The 21,647-nt window shown below is 40.3% G+C and overlaps 2 protein-coding genes across 2 annotated transcripts in view; both read right to left on the bottom strand.

The window, feature by feature from the left end:
• Positions 1-471: 471 nt before the first annotated feature.
• MUSTN1 (musculoskeletal, embryonic nuclear protein 1) lies at positions 472-9,791 on the bottom strand. Its single transcript, XM_089524045.1, has 3 exons — positions 9,664-9,791; positions 2,823-2,943; positions 472-944 (listed from the first exon to the last, which is right to left on the bottom strand). The coding sequence occupies exons 1-3, from the start codon at positions 9,670-9,672 to the stop codon at positions 838-840; spliced, it is 237 nt and encodes a 78-aa protein (XP_089380171.1). The 5' UTR covers positions 9,673-9,791; the 3' UTR covers positions 472-837.
• An 8,268-nt stretch (positions 9,792-18,059) lies between these two features.
• STIMATE (STIM activating enhancer) overlaps positions 18,060-21,647 on the bottom strand; it is a 50,425-nt gene continuing 46,837 nt past the window's right edge. Inside the window, exons 6-8 of the mRNA XM_089524032.1 lie at positions 21,103-21,180; positions 19,938-20,087; positions 18,060-18,898 (exon numbers count right to left, since the gene is read on the bottom strand). Coding sequence (XP_089380158.1) covers positions 18,782-18,898; positions 19,938-20,087; positions 21,103-21,180 — 345 coding nt within the window. The 3' untranslated portion in view covers positions 18,060-18,781. The remainder of the gene's footprint in view (positions 18,899-19,937; positions 20,088-21,102; positions 21,181-21,647) is intronic.

Genomic DNA, 21,647 nt, shown 5'->3' with positions numbered 1-21,647 from the left:
TCCCACTGCTTCCCCCCCCCCCCCATTAATTTTAGATGTCCATCTTCTCCACAAGTATGGATAGCACTAATCTGGCTACTTTGCAACAGTGAAGATTCAATACCTCTTTTTTGCTTCTGTTTCAACATTACTATTCCCATTGCTCAGCCAGTCAAGAATAGCGTAATCTCTGGATGTATTCCTGCCTAAGGGGAAAACTCTCTTCTTTCTGGACAGCAGACTGGAAATATTGACTCCTGGGAGGATCAGGGACTATATATAAGCTGTCATTAACTAGCAGTAGGCTGCTGTGCACAACAGTATTGGGTGCCTGCCCTTTATTAACAGTAAATAGAAACATGGGGACAGTAGACAGTCTTCATGATATTAATCTCTTGGGCTTAAACTGAAATTTCCATAATTGTCTCTATGAGAAAGTAGTTATATAATGAAAGTTGCTTTTCTTGGAGGGAGGGGAAATGTCAGCAAAGATCAAAACCACCATGTTTTTATTGGTTTAAATCACAAAAATATCAACACAATTGGAACTGGGATACCGTTCTGGAACATATATTTAAAGAGAAGAATCATGTATGAGTGTAACAAAGTTGGTCATTATGCTACCAGCCTGCACCCTGTCACCATCATCCACAGCTGAGGGGTAAAAAAAAGTCCATAACATGTCTCTCTGTGAGTATATATATAAAAAAGAAGTGGCATCTTTCAATGCAGTTTCTTGGGTTAGTTAATAATTAAAGGAATTAAGTTAACAGTGCAGTAGTAAGACTGGAGTATGTGAAAGCAAAAGGAGGGGTGAAGGAGGCCATGAGTATTCATCACAGATCTTGAACTTGGCAGTCAGCCAAAGACACTCTTTGGAGGCTCTTCTTTGGGCTTATCAAAGACCGTTTCCCCTCCTGTGCGATCTCGGCTGAATACGGATGGCGCAGCAGAGCCAGCTTGCTCTGGAAAGAGAAAAAGAAGTCAATTAATACCTCAGCAGGAGTGATTCGCATGCAGCGGTAGCTGTGGAACGCAAGACACACATTCCATTGAACTGCCCACCATGTATGCTTAAAAGAAGCTGCTCCTCACATGTCCCAGGGTTTAATAGGCACAGAACTGTTGGATGCTGGAGCTCATAGGCAGATGGTTTTTAAAAACTGCACAATTACATGAGTATAAAATGTGTCACCTTCCTCCTCAGTTTGGAAGACTCTTTCCTTAAAAAAATAAAAATAAAATTCTATGATCTTTAATCATTTAGGGTTTAAAGTTAGGTGGCTCCATGACAGTGAATTATGACAGTAGAGATTACCTGTTTAGTGATACAACAGCACTGTCCAAAACTAATGATCACACTATAAACCTAAAGGGAAAGCGCAATCTTGCCTCAATGAGGATGGCAGAGCATGCCTTTGGGGATAAGAAGAAGCAGTATATTCGGGGAACTCAGATTTTTTACAAACAGGAGAGAAGGTAGCTTTCTGGACACGACAGTATAGTGTGACATGAGAAAAGGTAACCTTATAGGGTTTTGTTTTGTTTATACAAAAGAAAACAGGTGCTCAGACATCCACTGATTTTTAGGGTTTTTTAAAAACTCTATTCCTGTCCAGAAAAAGAGAGAAAAGGGAAAGGATAAGAAGCTGCCATCAGAGGAGAATAATCTATTAGAAAGAACTGGGGCATATCTACACATGCCAAATGAACCAGTTTTCCCCCACCTTTGCATTGCCCTGTCTTCACAACACAAAACCAAAGACCCAGTTCAGTAGTGCACTGTTTTTACCATCTGGACCATATTTTAAGAGCCTACCTTTTACTCTGGATCGTCCAAGAAAATCTGGAGCGCTCTGGGGCAATTCTGGGTGGCTTTTTACATAGCACCCTATTGTGCCACCTACTACCACTGGCACAAGTTTCTCCTTCTGTGGTCAAAGTGAGGTACCCAGCCATGTGATGGATGTTGGGCACCTTATTTTTGACCTCAGAGGGAGTGATTCACATCAGTGGTGGTGGGCGGCACTGTGGGATGTGTGTGCAGACAGCTGCACAGGATAGTTCTGAAATGGGGGGAATTCAGGGCAGCTTTGGGGCCAGAATATTCCAGGAGCAGCTTTGAGCATTCTGGCCAGTGTAGACCCGACCCCTTGTTCTCTTTGGCAAGAACCTATTTCAGAGTTAGTTTCTGGCCATGGCTCTCACCTTATAAGTGTGGCTGAAATTCACCTTTTCATCTCTAAATGCCTGTATTGGTTGATAGACCCAAAGACCAATGCAAGCATAGGGAGGCTTTGGTACATATGGTGCCTCATTGGCAGGCTAACTTGTAATCAAACATTTTGATATTTTACTTCAGTATATCCACCCCCTGCATATCTCATGCCACTGTAATCTCACTTATAACTGAACAGCCAAGCAGAACTGATACAGTCCATCACATAAGGTCCTATGGTTCATTTTAGATGTAAGCTCGAGAAGCAGCTCTCAGTCCACAGGTTACATTCTGTCCATTGTATGTAGACAGTCATGAAGTTTTGCTTGAACACATGTTAAAACATTGGTGAGGGAAAAAGTGGACCTCCATACATTTTGTTCGACTGCAGCTCTCACTAGTCCTATGGGTGGGATGCCAAGAATTATTGTCCAACAACTGTTGTGAGGCTACTCTTCCTGACTGGAAAAAAGGTTTAGAAACATGTGGTCCTCATATCTGGATATTGGATAACCTGCTATTTTAAAGAGCTTGCTGCCACAGCCAGAGATTCTCATAACATTCAGTTCTAAAGTTATATTTCAAGATGACAACTACTCCTCTCAGAATAGAGAAACATACTCACCACACTGCTTCATGACTTGGTAGGTTTTGGATTTGATTTCCTGGTTGCTAGAGAGTTTTCCTCTAGCTCCTTTGAGATCTTCCTCTTTCACTGGAGGACGTTTCTTTTTAACAGGAGCTGGCTATAAATGAAAGGATTGATTTATTGATTGACCAATAAATATTTTTGTTAAAAAGGGAGATACAAGTTTGTATTATGAATGAATTAATAAATGAACAATTGAATTTTAGATTACTGACTAATATACAAGTATATATGTCTGATGCTGCAAAATCCAGCAGTTTCTCATTTTATTTTATTTTTAAAAAGGTTGTATTATAACATACAGTGAATACTGGGGCACTTGGGGTGTGAGTATATTTTTGCATGTCTTCATACTTTTGTGGGGATTTCTATTTGACTTCAGACAAAAATTGCCTGAAAATTACAGATCCCCCCCCCCCCCCAATTGGACTGAGGGAAGGCTTTGGGGGCTACAAAAGTGTGGGCTGAACTACACCCATCCAAATTTACACCCAAATGCAATATGGAGATTTTCTGTTTATGCTCAAGAGGGTGCCAAAGTAACATAAAACACTAGAGTTAACTAGTGAGTTGACTGAAATGAAAGGAACTTGAATTTAGTAATGACTTCCTTAAGTGTCACCAGTTTCAGTGGATCTAATCTGAGGATGATCCTGTTCTAAGTATCACTAAGTCTGGATTCAGCTCTCTAAACACAGGCACATAAGTAATTGGTCTAATGATCTCCACCTTGATACTGTGTTTGCATATAGCCTTGGAAGGGAGAAAGTAAGTGTGGGAATAGTGATCTGTGCTCTTTAGGTTTTCAACAACCAAATGTTATACAAAGTGAGACATTCAAGTCATCAGTGATGATTAAAGTTAATCCCTCTTGGAATTAATTGAAGGGGACATTAAAAGTGAAAGAACATAAAAAGAGCCATGCCAGGTCTGACCAAGAGCCTTCTGTTCCAGCATTCTGTTCCCAACAATAATCAACCAGTTGCCTATGAGAAGTGCTGAACAGAACAAGAGAACTACAGCATCTTCTTACCTGTATTGCCTAAAATTGAAATCCAGAAGCATAATACATCTGGTACTGGAGGGAGTAAAATGTATACAGTGAATAGGAATCACTGTTAACTTTATCCTCCATGGATGGTTCTAATCCCCTATAAAAGCCATCTATGTTGGTGGCCATTACTATACTTTGCAGTAGCAAATCTCATAGTTAACTGTGTGTTATATGAGGAAGTACTTCCTTTAGTTTGTCCTGAATTTTCCACAGCTACATTTCATTGTATGAACCCAGATTTTCATATTATGTCAGGGAAAAAAACTGTTCTGTCATTCATGTGAAGTTTATGCAACTCTATTGTGCCCTGGCCTATTTTCCCCCTAACCTAACATGCTTCTTTCTTCTTATAGGTGTTATGTGCCTTCAAATTGACTCCAGTCTACAGTAACTAGTTCCTAAGGTTTTATTGGCAAGATTTATTTAGAGGAGGTTTACCACAGCTTTCTAACTGAGAGAGTATATGGTTTCCTCAAGGTCCCCCATTGGATTCCCATGGCTGATTGGGCATTTGAACCTTGGTCTCCTAGAATCTTAGTCCAACATTCACATCACTACAATATTCTGTCTCCCACCTGCATAATTTGAACTAGCATGTCAGCCTGCTACTGAATGCAACTATTCAATGACTTGAGCTCAGGGAAAGGAGATTTACTATAATAGCCAATGTAGAGAAATAAAGATGAGAATAAGAGAGAGAGAGAGAGAGAGAAAGAAAGAAAGAAAGAAAGAAAGAACAAGAAACCTCTTCCACAAGATCCAAGAAATCAAAGACTAATTTAAACCAAGAGTGGGAAGGGACCAGCAAGGAAACACATTACATGACCAAGTAGAAACAAAAAGACCATGGAAACAATACACTGAAGAACTATATAAAAAAGATGAAAGGATGGCAGATAAATTCAAGGAAGAACTATTTGAAAATGAACCTACAATTTTAGAAAATCAAGTGGAAGCTGTACTCAGAGCACTTGGAACAAATAGATCACTAGGAACAGACAACATACCAATAGAGTTGCTTCAAGATACAGACACTACTCTACTCTAGTTCTAACTAAAATCTGTCAACAAATATGGCAAAACAACAACAACCAAAATAGCCCAGTGTTTGGAAACACTCAGTATACATTTCAATCCCTAAGAAAGGGCGCACTGAGAATTGCAGTAACCAGAAGTCCATTGCATTAATTTCTCATGAAATCAAAGTGATGCTCAAAATTCCACAACAAAGACTTTTACTGTATATGGAGCGGGAAATGACAGATATCCAAGCTGGGTTTAGGAAAGGAAGAGGCATTAGGGATCATATTACAAACATACATTGGATAATGGAGCACACCAAAGAATTTAAGAAGAAAATGAGGCTGTGCTTTATAAATTATACCAAAGCATTTGACTGTGTAGATAATGAAAAACTATGGATTGCTCTTTGGATATGCCACAACATTGGAATGTCCTGATGCATAACCTGTATTTTAAAAAGTGGCTATTATTAAGACAGAATATGGAGAAGTGGAATGGTTTTCAGTTGGCAAAGGGGTCAGGCAAGGCTGCATTTTATCAAACTATCTGTTTAACTTGTATGCTGAACATATCATACATAAAGCAGGATTAGAGAAAGGAGGCATGAATAAAAGAGGGAGAAACATAACAGGTTACGATAAGCAGATAACACCAAGCTAATAGCAGAATATAGCAAAAACTTGGAACAAATCCTGAAAAAAAGCCAAAGAAGAAAGGGAAAGGGGAGCTGAACATTAAGAAAACAAAAAGAATGGCCACAGATAATTTACATAACTTTAAAGTAGACAATAAAGATAAAGACACTGAAATAGCATCTTGGTTCAGTCATTAATCAGAATGGAGATTGTGGTCAAGAAATCAGACGAACACTAGGGAAGGACAGCTTGGAAGGACAGCTATGAAGGAATTAGACAAGATCCTGAAGTGTGAAGATACATCACTGAATACTAAAGAGGGTGGTCTATGCCATCATGTTTCCAATTTCTATGTATGGTTGTGAAAGCTGGACAATGAAGAAAGCTGCTAGGCAGAAAATCAACTCATTTGAAATATGTTGTGGGAAAAGAATTCTATGAATATCGTGTACTGTTAAAAGACAAATAAATGGATCCCAGAGCAAATCATATGAGAGTCAGTGTGGCATAGTGGTTTGAGTGTTGTACTACAACTCTGGAGACCAGGGTTCAACTCCCAGCTTAGCCATGAAACCCACTGGGTGACCTTGGGCAAGCCATATCTCTCAGCCTCAGAGGAAGGCAAGGGCAAACCTCTTCTGAATAAATCTTGCCAAGAAAACCCCATGATAGGTTCGCCTTAGGATCGCATAAATTTGAAACAACTTGAAGGCACAGAACACACCCACACAAGAGCAAATCATGGCCGAACTCTCCCTAAAAGCCAAGATGACTAAACTGAAACTGTTGTACTTTGGCGATTCATAAGAAGACATGACTCACTAAAAAAACAACCCCCACCCCAAAAACCAATAACACTTGGTAAGGTAGAAGACAGTAGGAAAACAGGAAGGTAGCATTCCAGATGGATGGACTCAATCAAGGAAGCCATAGCCCTGAGTCTGCAAGACTTGAGCAGGGCTGTTGATGATAGGGCGACTTGGAGGTCTCTCATCCATAGAGTCACCATACACTGAAGTCGACTTGATGACAGTTAAAAACAGCAATGTCAACATGCCAAGGATCCCCCCTACCACCTCTGAAAATGTCATATCCTCAACTAGAATACTTATATATACATGTAGTCTACCTTACTTACTCTTATCCCACCTTTGCTTTTTCTCTCTTCTTCTCCTCAGTGAAATTAAAATTTAAGATGCTTGGGGCAAGGATCTTTATGTTACCGTAAAAGACTTTAGAAACTGATGGTTCAGTTCTAAGTAAAGATGAGGATGATAATAAAGCATGGGAATAGCTGTTGCTCTGTCTCTTCCTAGGTACCTGCAGCTTAGACACAATGTTGGATTAGCTGTCAACCAGTATAAAAGGAAATGTGCTTCATTGTAGCTTTTCTCAAAGCAACTCCATCTAGTGAAATTTTAATAAAAAATGGGAGTGGGACTATTGAGTCATATCCCCACGTACGTGATTCTTCCTTAAATGTGTTCTTGTCGGGGAGAATGTGAAATGGATTCAATTTTCTTCCCGCTGCCAGAACATCTTTGAAAGCTGTGAAGTTTCTGAAAATGTTTTCATAGTAAGGAGAAAGTCTTCTCATTCTCAGGCTCACCATTTCCAAACACACACACACACACACACACACACACACACACCAGCGTGTGGCCTGGGCAAGATGGGGGACAGCCGAAGATTGTCCAGCTATGGTCTGATAGCTGGATGCATGGTGATGGCCTCATCCAGAGAAATCTTGAGGGTCTGCCAGGAGATCCTGCAGGAAGTCTGGAGAATGACTGCAAAAGCATCATCATGCACCAGCTGTCAGAAGTGCTCAGATGTTTCTCATCTGTCCCTTGCCCTTACCTGACCACCACTGTCTGAGGAGGGGGACAGGCAAGAAAATGGTGAGTCTGTAAGGGGTGAGGAATAGTATTTTGGGACTGAATATTCAGTGTCTCAGTAGGGACTTCTCATTAGGGGGTGTGCTTTTGGGAACAGTATTTGCTTCATTGGGTTTTCTTAAAACATGTGAGAAGCCTCCTTTTCATTCATTTTTCTTGAGTCTTTAAATATTCTTTCTCTCCCCACACCACTGTGCACACAGCTTTGGAAGTATGGCATTACAGCTTTTGTTTAATTTGGATATTAATTGTTTGCCTCCACTTTGAGACTTTCTCCATCCTCAATATACAGTAAAAACATTTAATGTAATACTGTCCAATGTAATACTGTTTTGGTGAAGGTAACACTATGACTGGTGCCCTTGTCTCAAGAGAGACATGGTTTGTTATATATACAAAATCCTATGCATGTTATAGCAAATGGCTTGCAGGATAATTTTGAACCGGTTATGTAGAGCACAGAAACAGAGCTACATATTTAATGACTGCATGGGAATATTTTGCTTTCAGCTCATTGTGGGAACAAAAAGTACATCTTAGATCCCAAGGGAAGCAAGAAACACAGCCAGCCAAAGAACATGGAAACTGAAAACCAATGCTTTCCCATAATTGACCAACAGCCACTGAGTAAACATTCCGTGGTATATTTTATAGCCACAGAATAAGGCAGTCATACTGTGAGGGCAAATGCTGGATGAGAAACAATTTGGTTTTCTTCATTTTACAGAATTTTTATGCTACTTTTGAATTAAAAAATCTCAAAGAAGTTTATAATATAATCAGAATATAATATTTTACGTTGTGTTGCCATACACAAATGTAAATGCACTCCATAGGGAAAATGTTATCATATGACACACCCTTGTTAGAGAAAGATTCACTAGGTTTGAGGTACTTTTTCCAACCATCAGCCAACATTTAATTATTTGTGTTGACAGAGCTAATCTCCTTGGTTAGATGGCAAGCCAAAATGGCCAATAATATCATGAAGATGGTTTAAAATAATTTGTATATGGTAGGACAACCTGCAGATTTAGTCCACTCTTCATTATTCCCCCCCCCCCTCCCGCAACACTAGATTTACCTAGCAAAGCAGTCAATAGTTAAGAGTGGATCGTATTTGGAAAGAGGCCTGCTGGCACCAAGACCAAAATATGATTCCTGCCAGACAGCAGCATTATTTCCAGTGTTATTGAAGTGACAAGTTTAGTCACAGGCATGGTTTTTGCCAAGAAAACATTCCTATGCTTACAGGCACAACCATCTATCCAACAATTTATCTGCAACTGTGACAGGAGAAGAGAGTGCTTGTTTATAAGAGCTCCAGTATTGCCTTTAGCTATGACTTTGAATAGAAAAGAAGCAGAACCAAATTCCTCTACACAGCCGCTTCGAACAGCTTCTGAATAGCTGCTGTGGTCTCCATTTCTAGCTATAATATAGTTGTTCCCATTAGGAAACTGGAATTTTCTTATATACCCTCTTATGAAGAAAGCTGTATTTGTTCAAGCAAGGCATAGTTCTATTCTAAGTCCATGTTAGGATAATACCGACACACACACACGGATGGAGACAAAGAGAAAGAGAGAGAGCATGCAAGGAAGGAGACAGGAGAAAACCAGAGCAGTTGGAGTTATTTGGTCAGATAGTTACTTTGAATATTATTAGAGATTTTTTTTCAACAATGATCTTTATCCTATTGTTTAAAGTTAGGAGACACTTATGTTCCTAGTCATTTAGACTTCTTGGTAGCCAAAATATACATCTGAGTAATGGGAAGCCCAAGCAAGAGCAAGTAACATTTTTAGTAGCATTCCTGACATTCTGCAAACAAAGCTGAATTATTCTACCTATATCAAAGCATGAGGTTAGCAAATGTCTATAGCCTTAAATGTGTTGGATACATGTACACTGATATGGTACAAAAATCAGGGAGAAGCAAAAGGTATGTTACATTTGCATCAGTCTCCAAAGCATACTCTGATTTAGAATGACTACCAAGTGATGTCTCTCACAGAACAGATTAATTGCTAAACCTAAGATAAAACAGTTGCACAGGATAACATACAAAAAGGAAAGAATGGAATTCAGTAGCCACAAATATGCTGTACATTTAATTCATAACTAACGGCTGCAGAGCCACCAGAATTCCTGATAAATAAAAAACAGGAGTTATAATTGCAGTAAACCGAGAAAACAAATCATACCTGTGACATGGTGGCAGCACTTAACCGAGCACAGAATTAGTAGACTCCTTCATCAACGTTCCAATTCCACAGCAGCCTGCTTACTCTAACTTATATAGACTCCTGAGTGAGGTCATTCTAGTGGGTCATCTTCCCAATGTAGTTCCTGGAGTGTTTGGGGTTGACACAGCCTTGATGCTGAAAGGTTTATTCTTAGCAGTGACTGAAGTTTGTAGCATTTATTGAAGAGGATGACCAGAGTGAGAAGAACTTCACAAGTGACAAGAGAAGACAGCTGGGAAAGCAGAATTCACCCTCCCTGCTTGAAAAAGTCCTTCTTCCAAGGGAACCCTCCAAGACTCTATTTATAGCTTTAAAGGGCAATGCTTTGTGTTACTGATCCGTCTTCTAGGCTGCAGTACTAAGCCCCTGTATGTCAAACCCACTGAAAATCAGATAAGGCAGAATCAAGTATCAGCGGCATCAGGAATCCCAACACCCGTTTTCTTCAGAATGGCAACACTGGGGAAAATATGTAAAATCACTGGGAAGATTGGGCAGATATGCAGTTAACAATATGCATTGAGAATATGGTGAGTATTCAGTCTGCAATACTATATGATGCGTAGTGTGGCAAGTAAAATAAAATAAAATAAAGTCCTAACTTCATCTTTGTCCTTTGGTTTTTGCAAAGTATCCTCCACCATTTTTAAGCTGAACCATCCTCCCCAATAGCTGGACTCTGCAACAAAAGAGGCCCAGCTTGCGGTGGTAAGTACAGGGGCAGAAGGCACTTGGATAAGGGAAAACAAACTGGAACAACCTCAATGAGATGGAAACGCTGTTGGCTGCACAAATTTCTAATTTGGATGGAAGAATTCAGCCTGTCCTGGATGGAGTTCCCTCTCCCCGAAGAACCAAATGCAATTTTTTGCCAGGGGTTCTCCTGGTGTGGATTTAGCAGTCATGGGTTAAGAGGGTAAATCCTCTTATAGATGGAAAACTGGCAAAAGACTAGGAAGCAGAGTAGAAGACAAGTGTGGAAATAACTTTACTTCTGAGAAGTCACTGTATAAAATACTTTGTGAATCCAAGCATTTGTTTTCCAGGACTTGATTTTTAAAATAGGCAATTTAAAAGTTCCACAGATAGAAAGGCCCCTGGATCTAGCAAATGAAGGCCGGTTGTCTTATCACCTGTTCTATTGAAGCTGATGGAAAGGATAAAATTCCCAAACAAATAGAAAGGCAAGCTATGCATCACCATGACTTCTGCAAATGTTAAGTCCTTCCTCACTAACTTTTGTGTTCTCTGAAAGTGTTGATATACATTTGGACAGGGCTCATTTGCACTGCAGTTAATCCAGTTTGACACTGATTTAACTGCTGTGGCTCAGTACTAGGGAATTCTGGAATTTGTAGTTTGTTGTCACACCAGAGCTTTCTGACAGAGAAGGCTAAATGTCTTACAAAACTACAATTCTCAGAATTCCATAGCATTGAGCCATGCCAGTTAGACTTCCAGAGGGCTTTGGGTAAATCCCACACCTCTAGCCACTTTTGGATTGAAAACTGACTAAAGAACAGGAAACGGAAAGGAGGAATAAATGGCCAGCTCTTGCAAGGAAAGGAAGCCAATAATAGGGACCCACGGTCATCCACCCTGGGATTGCTGCATTTTAACCTCTTCATGAATGATCTGGAGTAAAGGTTGAGTAGTATGTGACAGAATTTACCAATGACATTGAATTATTTAGAGTGGTGGGAAGTCTAAAACACTTCAAAAGGATCTCATCAAACTGGAAATGGACAAGAAATTGGCAAAGGAGGCTGAACACAGGAAAGTTACAATAATGTATATATTGTTGTTGTTGTGTATCTTCAAGTCATTTCCAATGTATGGTGACCCTAAGGTGAACCTATCATGGGGTTGTCTTGGCAAGCTTTGTTCAGCAGGGGTTTGTGTTTGCCATTGCTTTCCCCAAATCTGAAAGCATGTCACATGCCCAAGGTCACCCAGTGGGTTTCAGGGCCATGCAGGGATTTGAATCCTGGTCTCCAGAGTCATAGTCCCAATGCTCAAACCACTCTCTAATGCACTGATGGGGACTAATCTGGTAGTGACTGACCAATAAAAAGGATCTTGGGTAATGGTAGAGAAATGTTTATGACAAGTTAACATGACTCACTAGAAAATACTATAATGCTTGGTAAGCACAGAGGACGGCAGTGGAAAAAGGAAAACCCCAGTACAGGTGGTTTGATTCTAGGGATGCCATATCCCGGCTGGGGGCGGGACTTTCCCAGTTTGGGGCGGGTCCGCACGGTCCCGCCCCGGTTTGGCCCCGCCCCCAGGACACCCCCCCTGCAACGGACGCCAGGCAGGGAAAGGAGCTTTGCATGAGCGAGGCCCCTTCCCTGCTTGGCCTCCGCCGCCGAGGGAGGTGGCCTGGCTCTCTTCCCTCTTTCCAGGCCTCTGTGAAGGCCAAGCCTCCACAGAGGCCGGGAAAGGGAGCGGATTCCTTCTCCGCTTGGGCTCCGTGAACGGAGCCCAAGCGGAGAAGGAATCCTCGCTGAGCGGAGGGATTCTTTTCCCCTTGGGCTCCGTTGGCAAAAACGGAGACCAAGGGGAAAAGAATGCCTCCCTGGGGGCGGATTCCTTCTCCGCTTGGGCTCCGTGAACGGAGCCCAAGCGGAGAAGGAATCCTCTCCTCAGTGAGGCTCTTTTTCAAATGTAGGAACCCCCCCCCAAAAAATAGGTCCTACATTTAAAAATTTTGTCCTACATTTGTCCCGGTTTGGAGGCCCTGACTAATGGCAACCCTATTTGATTCCATCAAGGAAGCCATGGCCCAGTGTATGCAAGATCTCAACAGGGTTGTCAACAGGCTGTCCTGAAGCTCTCTCATTCATAGGGTTATCATAAGTTGCAAGTGTTGTGACTGTAATTAACAACAAAGACCTTTTGTGTGTCAGTCGTTGACAAATGGGTGATGGAGGATGCAGCTGCCCTTTCTGCCCTCCTGGCAGGCTATTTGTGGACAACTGATTGGCACTGTTAACAACATTTTGGATTTCATGGTCTGGCCCAATATGGCCATTCTTAGGCAAATTACTTCTCCAGAACCCAATTCCCATTGTATATGCCAAATGACTTGTGAAAACAGCCACCAGAGGTGGGGTTTTGTTCACTGTCAGCCTTTCATATTCCTCCCTTATGCAAATAGTCACCCCTCCTAACTTGCAGATCTCAGATCCGCAACCTTGAATACTTACGGAGGGGCAACCTCCCTTATTTCCAGTGGGGCACCCCCCCCCCGCAGTGTGCACCCCATTCAAGTCTATGGGTCTTGGATATGTGCGAGCCTCCTTTTTTGGGGGGGCTGGAATGAATCCCCCATGAAAATAGAGGGCCAACTGTGCATTAGATTCATAAGCCCTCCCCCAAAAAACACTGGCACCCTGATGGTGATATATGGCGGCATAACCAAGGGTTATACTTGCATTGGAAGGCCCTGGTGCACTGCTGCAACAGATCAGACAGAGATACAGCTGAAATGGACTACACACCTTTACCCCTTTTCTGCTCCGGGGAAGTAGTCAGGCAAAGGGAGCAGTTTTTGGGAATTTCCAGGGCTCCAAAGATTCAGCAAATGGTACATGACTACTAGACATAAGGCTGTTAAGCTGCTTTTCCCTGAATTTCCAAAGCTACAGCTATTTTAACTGTCTATTACAAATTAAAAGTATTCCAAAAGTACCCAGGTCATTAGCTGAAGACAAGAAGTGTTTAATGAACATTTCCAAAACTTTATTGTAAACCATTATTTAGGTACAACACATATCCCTTCCTTTTTACTGAAATACCATTCATTAAACATGATCTAAAGAGCATAATGGTTCACATTTTTAACCTCACAGGCTAACTTACATCTTCATTTCGAAACCCACCCATCCTCAAAGCATATAAAACCCTGAATACAAAGGGATAGATCCAGATTTGTGCTCCATGGAGTTTTACTCACAATGGAATAAAGGTTTGAGGTGGTGATTGATGTTCAGCAATTCCTTCTTCATTCTGAAGACTTATGCCCCTTAGGAGTCTGCTCTGGAGGAGAGGATGATCTTCTGGAGGTGTGGAAGGTGACACTGGAGAAAGAGGGAACTGGTGATCACGTTTCCATGCTTTCTCCAGTGGGGAACCACTGCTGGATCCCAGTTTCCCTCTACAAGAATCCTCCCATTCATAGAGGACAAATCTGGGTCCAAACGAAAAAGTCTCCCTTAAAAAAAAGATACTGCAGTTTTACTTGAAAATAAATAGTGAATTTCCCTCATTTAACTTCAAATTTTAGACGTTTGGGTGCAGTGCAAGTCTCCTATGATTTGATGCAGTCAGATTTCTAAGTGGCTACCACTCCTTTTGTATAACAGCTGCAGAGGTGCAATTAGCTATGCACATGGGGCACTGATGTTCAGATGTCAAACAAGGAATTTTTGAAGTTGATCACCACTCTTTCCCCTCCCTCACTTCCTTTACAGAAAAGCACATCTGGAACACAGTTATGAGGGAATGCCTACAGAACACTTTGCATTGCTTGAGTTGGGTTCATAATTCAACGAGTATAAGGTCTTTTCCCTGAAAAGAAGCTTTTAACATGTTTTGTCAGCATTATTAATATACATTATTTTATCGAAATCAGGGAGACAGTAATATATTAAAATAACAAATAAAAAAACAATGAAGACTTACAGGATAATGATAGGATTTCCAAAATAATTATGTTGGACTCCTGATGTCATGAATAGCCAGTGATGCAAACCCAACCTGTTTCATTGCTGTTTCTTATCAGCTTTGCAAGAAGCTACTAGTTGTTCTTCAATTTTAGTAGTGTGCCATTCATTTATAAGTATAAAATGAATTGAATAAGTCACAGTAATCCTATCGGCAACTTTAACAAATAAAAGAGCACATTGGCCGATAAAGTGAGCACAACTACTGAAGAACAATTTACATCTTGCTTGCTTTGGCCCTATACAGACAGGCCAAAATAAAGCTGCTTCAGGTCACTTTGGAGGTATGGTGTTTCAATGATGCATGCGTCCTAAGAGTCTGGAAGCTGCAGCAAAGCTGCACTCCAGTCCTTAGGACTGGAGCATGGCTTTGGTGTGGCTTCTGAACTCTTAGGATGCATGTATCATTTAAACAGCATACCTCCAAAGTGACTCAAAGCAGCTTTATTTTGGCCTGTCTGTATCAGGCCTTTGTCTGTCATCTCCAGACTTTCACAACTCACTGAAGAATAAACCAATACAGTCAAACCCATTTGAATGCAAGACAAAATAAAGCACTAGTATCTGGTCTGTGTATATGTGTTTGTTTATAACTTTAAAAAATAAGCCATTTGTTCAAATTAAACTAATATGTACTTCTGCAGGTTTTTGGGGTGTGGGAGTGGTGGTGGAGAGGAACAAAGTGTAATAGAACAAATTTAATACTTGACAGAAGAACTCAGAGCAAAATTTAAACTTATCCTTCAGTTTCTCCACAGAGTTATAGCCTTCCACTAGTGGAACTGACATTTATGGCAGACTGAACTCTTGCTCCCTCTTGCGGTCCCTCAAATCTCCTCTGAGGGAGGCAGTTTGGGGGAACATGAGAAAGGCAGTATGGAGAGCGGAATATAAATTGTTACATGAATAGAAGCCTGCTCACATAACACTTGATTTTGTTCACTGTGCAGTGCCTATGAATTCAATACCACAATGTGTGGCAACTTAATAGTGTTTTTTTCAAAGAATTCAGACAATTTTAGAATGAATCTACCAATGCCTATCAGTTACTGATAGTTACATGGATAGCTCCACAGAAATAGTATATTTTAAAATACATGGGGATGGGGACTTAAGAGAAAGCTATCAATGTCATGCCCTGCCTGACAGCTGAGTAGGGCTGAGTGAAACGTACCTCATACAACTGTAGGGATGAGCAAAGTGCTCCACAGTGGTCTCTGCCTGCCCAAACCCCCACATTGGAGGGGGATAAAAATAACTGTTCATCTGCGCTTGATACTACATAGACACTTGGGCTCATTCCCCCTCCTTGATCTGTTTAGGCTGATGGGGCCCTTTTTCAAAACCAGAAGTGACTGTTCAATCTTGGGTGGGTCTTTTTGTTGTTGTTATTGCAGGAGGGAAAAGAGTGAGATGCCCTAGCATATTTCCTAGTGGGGGCACAACTGGCTGTTTTGGGGTGTATATGGAAGGGAGGAATGGCCCTCTGAGGTCCTGGATGGGGCAAATGTGGACCCAGGAGGTTATCCACACTGCCATAGAGGCTGACTGCTCTGCTAGAAACAGGACATGTCATTCATTAACATAATGCCTAATGTTCCTAAGCACAGTCAATGCACATTTATTTACATTTGACATTTTAAATTATACCTTTGGTCCATAGTGCTTCCTTCTGTCATGATGTCAAATGCATGTGAAACACACTCTTGAAATACAGAAAAAATAAGGAAAAATCAGCAGTACAGAATCTCCTTTTTTACATCTTTGAGTTAAGCTGTTCTGTTTTGCCTAATGCTACTGAATGAAAATGATAAATATCTGAGGTCTGCTTAACATTAGACTACTCAAATACAATTAAGGCTTTGGGTTTGTTAAGAACTCCCCAACCCAACACTGTTTCAATAGACAATTTACTGAACAGAAGCCACAGGAGAAAACAAATAAAGTGAAGCTTTTCAATTTAGTTGGATGTTATTAGCATGAAAAATAAATGGTACACAGCCGGTGTTTATCTCTACTTGTTTCATTACCTCAAAAACAAGTCAGTTTTCTAATTCTTAGTATCACTATATCACTAAACTGATGTCTGTTAGTATCTGCTTGAATTGATAAAAATGTATTTATCACGTGCACCCAAGAAATATCACACAGATATGACAAAAACTGATTTAGGGTACAATGCTCAAAAGAACAGTAATCGAGAGCTTTAGAAATGTATGTTAATATAAAAAGTTAGAAGTCAACACTGATCAAGGGCATTCCTCTACTTCATAATAGAGTCCTCCCCGCTTAGTTTTCTATTTAGTTAAATGTTTGTTTCCCTTTCTTTTTAACCTGAACACCCACAAGTAACAATGTATTGCAAGTATGATGCAGTGCAAGATAGCCCTGACCACTATGTAACTCCAAAAATGAATGGTCCAGTAACATGACCCTTATGTAGGGCTGACCCAAAACATCTACCATCCAAGGAAAAGAACAAGGTGGCACACTCTCCTACTCCATGTTTAAAATATTACCAGACTGGTAGTTAGTCTTTTTCCCCCCAACACTAGAAATGGGACTGTGTTCTCCACCATACTTGCAGGCAGCAGACTGTCTCAAGGGATACAGGGAAGTGACTCAGCGCTTTCATCCAACAACTTGTTGCTGCCTCCCATCCACACCCTGCCCCACTCTGCCTAATGGCAAGGCTGGCCCTGCTCTTAAGGGCAGCAGAGTGAGTGAGGTGGACAATGCTTACCACACAACTACTGCTATTCAAATAGCCATAAAAGTAGCAATGGTGCCATGGACTTTGTCTTCTAAGGCCTAATCATCCCCCCTGCTTCCCCCATAAAACCAGCAACCTGTGTAGCTAACCACGTTTAAGGCAGACTACACATATAAAAACTGTAAAAAAATATATCTGAAAAGTTTTGAGCTCTTGCCAGTTAATGTATTTTAAGGCTTGAAATACAGTGTGATATCCAGACACTGTAAATTTGCATTTTTTCTGAAATTACTTTTGCTATTTTGTAACAATCAGAAGATGCAAAAAACATGGAGAATGGAGTAGCTGAAATTACATAGAAAAGTATTCCATTGTGAGAATTTTTCAGTAACCACAGGACTGCAGACAGAAAGGAGTATGTTCCTTAAAACTAATGGATGCATATATTTGTCATGCTATATTCTGTTCCAGCTTAAATGAGACAGACAGGTTTCCCCCCGCACTTTTGGGAAAACTGCTAAGTGATGATAACTCAACTTTAGAGTAGCCAACTGAGTAATAAAGAGGATTAGCAAAAATGCTCTTCAGAGGACCTCTTACAATAGCGTTGAGAGCTATTGATTCCCATGAGGCTATAATCTTTTGAAGAAAATATTGTTTTAAAAAGAACATTGATTCAGTTTTGAACTAGTTGAGAAGCAGTATCAGATGAGTACTTGCAAGTACTTAAGAAGCCAACATTATTAAATGTCTCTTCAGTGTCCAACTGATGTACAGAAGAAATCATTGTAAATGTTTGTTTTTTTATATTAAAGTGCACAGGACTGCACATACACAGAGTAGTACCCAAATTACAGAGGTGAGCAGTGGTGAAACCCACCAAGTACTGTTGCCATTCAAGCACACTATGATTCAGGTTTGGGCAACACTTTAATGTGAGGCGCTGTAGGAACTACCAGTACTTGCCCATCATTTCCCTTTGCAACCATGTAACCCTCCTATATGAAACAGAGACCATGACAATAACTTTGTTGAAGTTTGACCTTTCTGCCACTTGCAAAAAGTAAAAGCATAATCTTTCACAAAGAGAATCCATAAATATCCCAGTATGAAAATATAACTTAAATACAAAAGTTCAATCAGGTAACAGGAATTTGGAAGGAAAAAAAACTTTGTTCATCCTATTAGTCCCATAGGTACCCTTAAGTAGTAAACTGACATAAGAATGTTAAGTTACAATTTGTAACCATAAAACTATTCTGCTGTAGGAATATGCTGCAAAAGTCAATTTTAGTAACAAAACATACTGATTCAAATTCTGTTAATCCTGATGTCTCTGTCAGAATATCATTCAGGAACCATTGTTGCAATGATGATATCCTATGGCCTATCTTCTGAAGGATCACATCAAATCTCCTTGGTGACAACAATTTTTGCACACATGATAAGAGGATACTCTTGCATATTTGGTCAGTGTTATGATAGTGCAATTGAACAGGTAGCTTTTCCAACTGCCTGCATTCCATTCGAGTCACAATTTCCAGGCAACAGGCATAGTGTTCCCAAGTAAAAAACCACTGACCCTGGCCAGTTTTGTCATAAACCTGCAAATGTACAGGCCACAGAATCTGTGTCATACAGGCAAACCAAAACGATGCTTCTTTTTTTTAACAGACTTTAAATTAGTTAATCTACGGAGATCCTCTTCAACATCTGATTCTTCCATTTCATCATCTGCTGAAATCAGGATCTACAAACAAAGTGATATATGATTAGATAAAACTTTTTCCTTCTCTCTACCAGAAGTATCTTCAAGCTCATACTTCTTTTAAAAAGGAACTTGATAGCTAAAGAAATAATATATAACCATTTAAACTATTAATATAATATTTTCTTTCACCAGTATATCTTGAAGCAGTACATACTATGATCTGAATGAATGTCATTATATTATGGCATGAAATACTTCAGAATAGTTACTATCTTTGACTGCCTAGAAGGTACATAGATTATTTGTGGGAACTGTCTATGGTTTCTTAACATTTCCAAAGACACAGCATTTAAGTTCTGCAACCTCTCACTTTTACTAAATGCAGCCATATCCCTGCTAACTTCTGCACTTACTAGCTCAGTACTTAACTATGAATAAATGCTGATACTTTTATTTGGATTTCCATCTCTCAGCATTAAATCACAATTGACAAAACAGACAGTGCTTAATTTTATTCCACTAGATAACTCTGAAGATCTTAAGATGTGTGGGGGAAAATGGTCATCTGTGGACTACATGTAGCCTGGAAGGACACCATAGCCCTCCATACTGGCAGAAATTTTTAAAAACACACCTAGAAAACACCTATACACCATTGTTGACCCCCCCCTAAGCTGTTTCAGGCCTTGTAGAGGCCTTCATTTAAATAGGAAATTAACTGTTGCAAGTTAGCTTCTTGATTAAAAAAGCTTTTCCTGGGCCCAAAACATCCCAGTAGACAGCAAAAAGATGGCAAATTTGCTCCCCATCTTCTAGGAAAGGTGGAGTATTTGGGGGGGGGGGGTCATAGCAGGCTAGAAGGTAGGGAATCACAGGAGTAGAGCCCTCTGAGGTAATACTGTACATTGGGCCAATTCAGTTGATTTAGCTAAAGTAGGGGATCCAACTGAATCACCATGCTTAACAGGAACAACTCAGGAAAATATTAATGCTGCAGACCAAAAATGCAAAAAAAAAAAAAAAATACACAGCAGTAAGCAGTGGAGTGAACTAAATAAACTGTAAATACAAAACTTGCCTCTGATTCAGATTCCTCATGTGATGCTGCTCTTCTGTATCGTACTTTGCTTCCATTCCTTGAATCCTGCCCTAGCTCTTTCTCTTCAAGTTTAGCTTTTGTTTTCCCTTTCTTCATAAGAAAGTTATCAACTACCCAGAACATTAATGCCTGCAACAAAGGAGAAGCCAATGTTAAGTTCTACAGATCACTCATACTATAGGACACAAGTAAGATTTAATGACTTATAATTTAGGACAAGATCCTAAATATCATTAGTATATATAAACATGCGTGTGTGCGTGTGCACGTGCGCACACACACACACGAGTGCAATAATGCTGGCCCTTACAATTGCACAACTGACTGCGAGCTTCATGGCCTAGAACTCATCCATTGTGCAACAGCTGATTCCATGTACACCTCCAAAGTCCAAAGTGAGAGAGATCACTGGGGATGGGCTTGCAGTGACTGGCTGCACTAGGTTGCACATATGCAACCACTGAGAAAGTGTAAAGATTTTTTCTGCTAGCATAGTGCCCCAATAGGGCATCAAAAAGTCATATAAATATACAAAGTTATATGGTCCACTAAGGGAGAAATATTTTAAACTGCAATTCATTTCAGTCAGTTATTTCTCAAGTTCACAAAAGGAAATGTGCAGTGCATTTGCTCCCAAAATGATCATTGACCATGCACTGGAAATAATGGGAGTTGTAGTCCTAACACATCTAGAAGGCGCTAGGTTGGTGTAGCAGAACATTTCCCATGACCATTAACCATGCTTCTGGGAATAATGGGAATTGTAGTCCTAACACATCCAGATGGTGCCAGGTTGGTGCAGCAGAGCATTTACCAGGGATTGTCCCCACCAAAAAAATTACATTTGTGCCTGACATAATTCTGAATTTACGATGCCTGTATAAAGGCTTCTTAGAAAGAAGTTTCTCGAGTTGGTTATCTGTCTCGTCAAATATTTGTCAAGTATTAAGAACCTGGAGGCACGAGATCTTGCTTGAACTTGGAAACTAAGCAGATCAAGCCTGGTGAATAGTTGAATGGGGAACCAGTGCCACTAAGAATGCCCCTTCCACCAGCTCAATAACACACACCTACGTCTGGATCCAATCCCAAGTATTATCATTTTAAAACACAGGGGATAAAAAAGATGCTCATTTATACTAACATTTACAAAGAAGGGGACGATCAGCATGACAATTGCCAGCTCTAGCTGAGGATTCTCTATTGGGTTCAATAAAGCTACCTAGAAAAAGAAAAACAGCAACATATTAATATCATGGAATTGTATGCATGACTATGACTTCCATTGTTCCTATTTACACAATACACAATATCAGGTAGACAGTTAGTAGCATTGGAAATTGTTGTAGGGACAGAACATTGTTTTATACAAATATAATGATAGGGCTATGTAAGTGGAAATGCAAAGCTAAGAAACACATAAAGTATACACTCTACTCAGCTAGGGATTTTAAAAATGACCTGAATGATAAACACTATAGTTTAACTCAAAATGATTACATAGCCCTGTGTCATCAGTAATGGGCAGGTGTTAATATAGTATGGGTGATGTTCAAAGCTGAAAACAGTACAGGCCCAACTGTCAAGAGATTTCTGCTCTTGAAACTTCATCAGAGGAAGCAGACTAGCAGTGTATTGGCCTTGTTATTTTCCTGTCAGTTGCATAGAAGCTGTGCTCAATATACTGAA

The sequence above is a fragment of the Sceloporus occidentalis genome, unplaced genomic scaffold (genome assembly GCF_023333645.1).
Source record: "Sceloporus occidentalis isolate IW3139 unplaced genomic scaffold, rSceOcc1.0.p SCAF_1, whole genome shotgun sequence".
NCBI classification, from domain to species: Eukaryota; Metazoa; Chordata; class Lepidosauria; order Squamata; family Phrynosomatidae; genus Sceloporus; species Sceloporus occidentalis.
The sequence above is the reverse complement of the archived record's forward strand: the minus strand, read 5'-3'. Positions and strand labels throughout refer to the sequence as shown.

Excerpts from the sequence above, each read along its gene's own strand:
- MUSTN1 (XM_089524045.1), bottom strand. Across the intron at positions 945-2,822 it reads CCAAGTCATGAAGCAGTGTG|AGCAAGCTGGCTCTGCTGCG; the intron begins GTGAGTATGTTT and ends TTCTCTTTCCAG.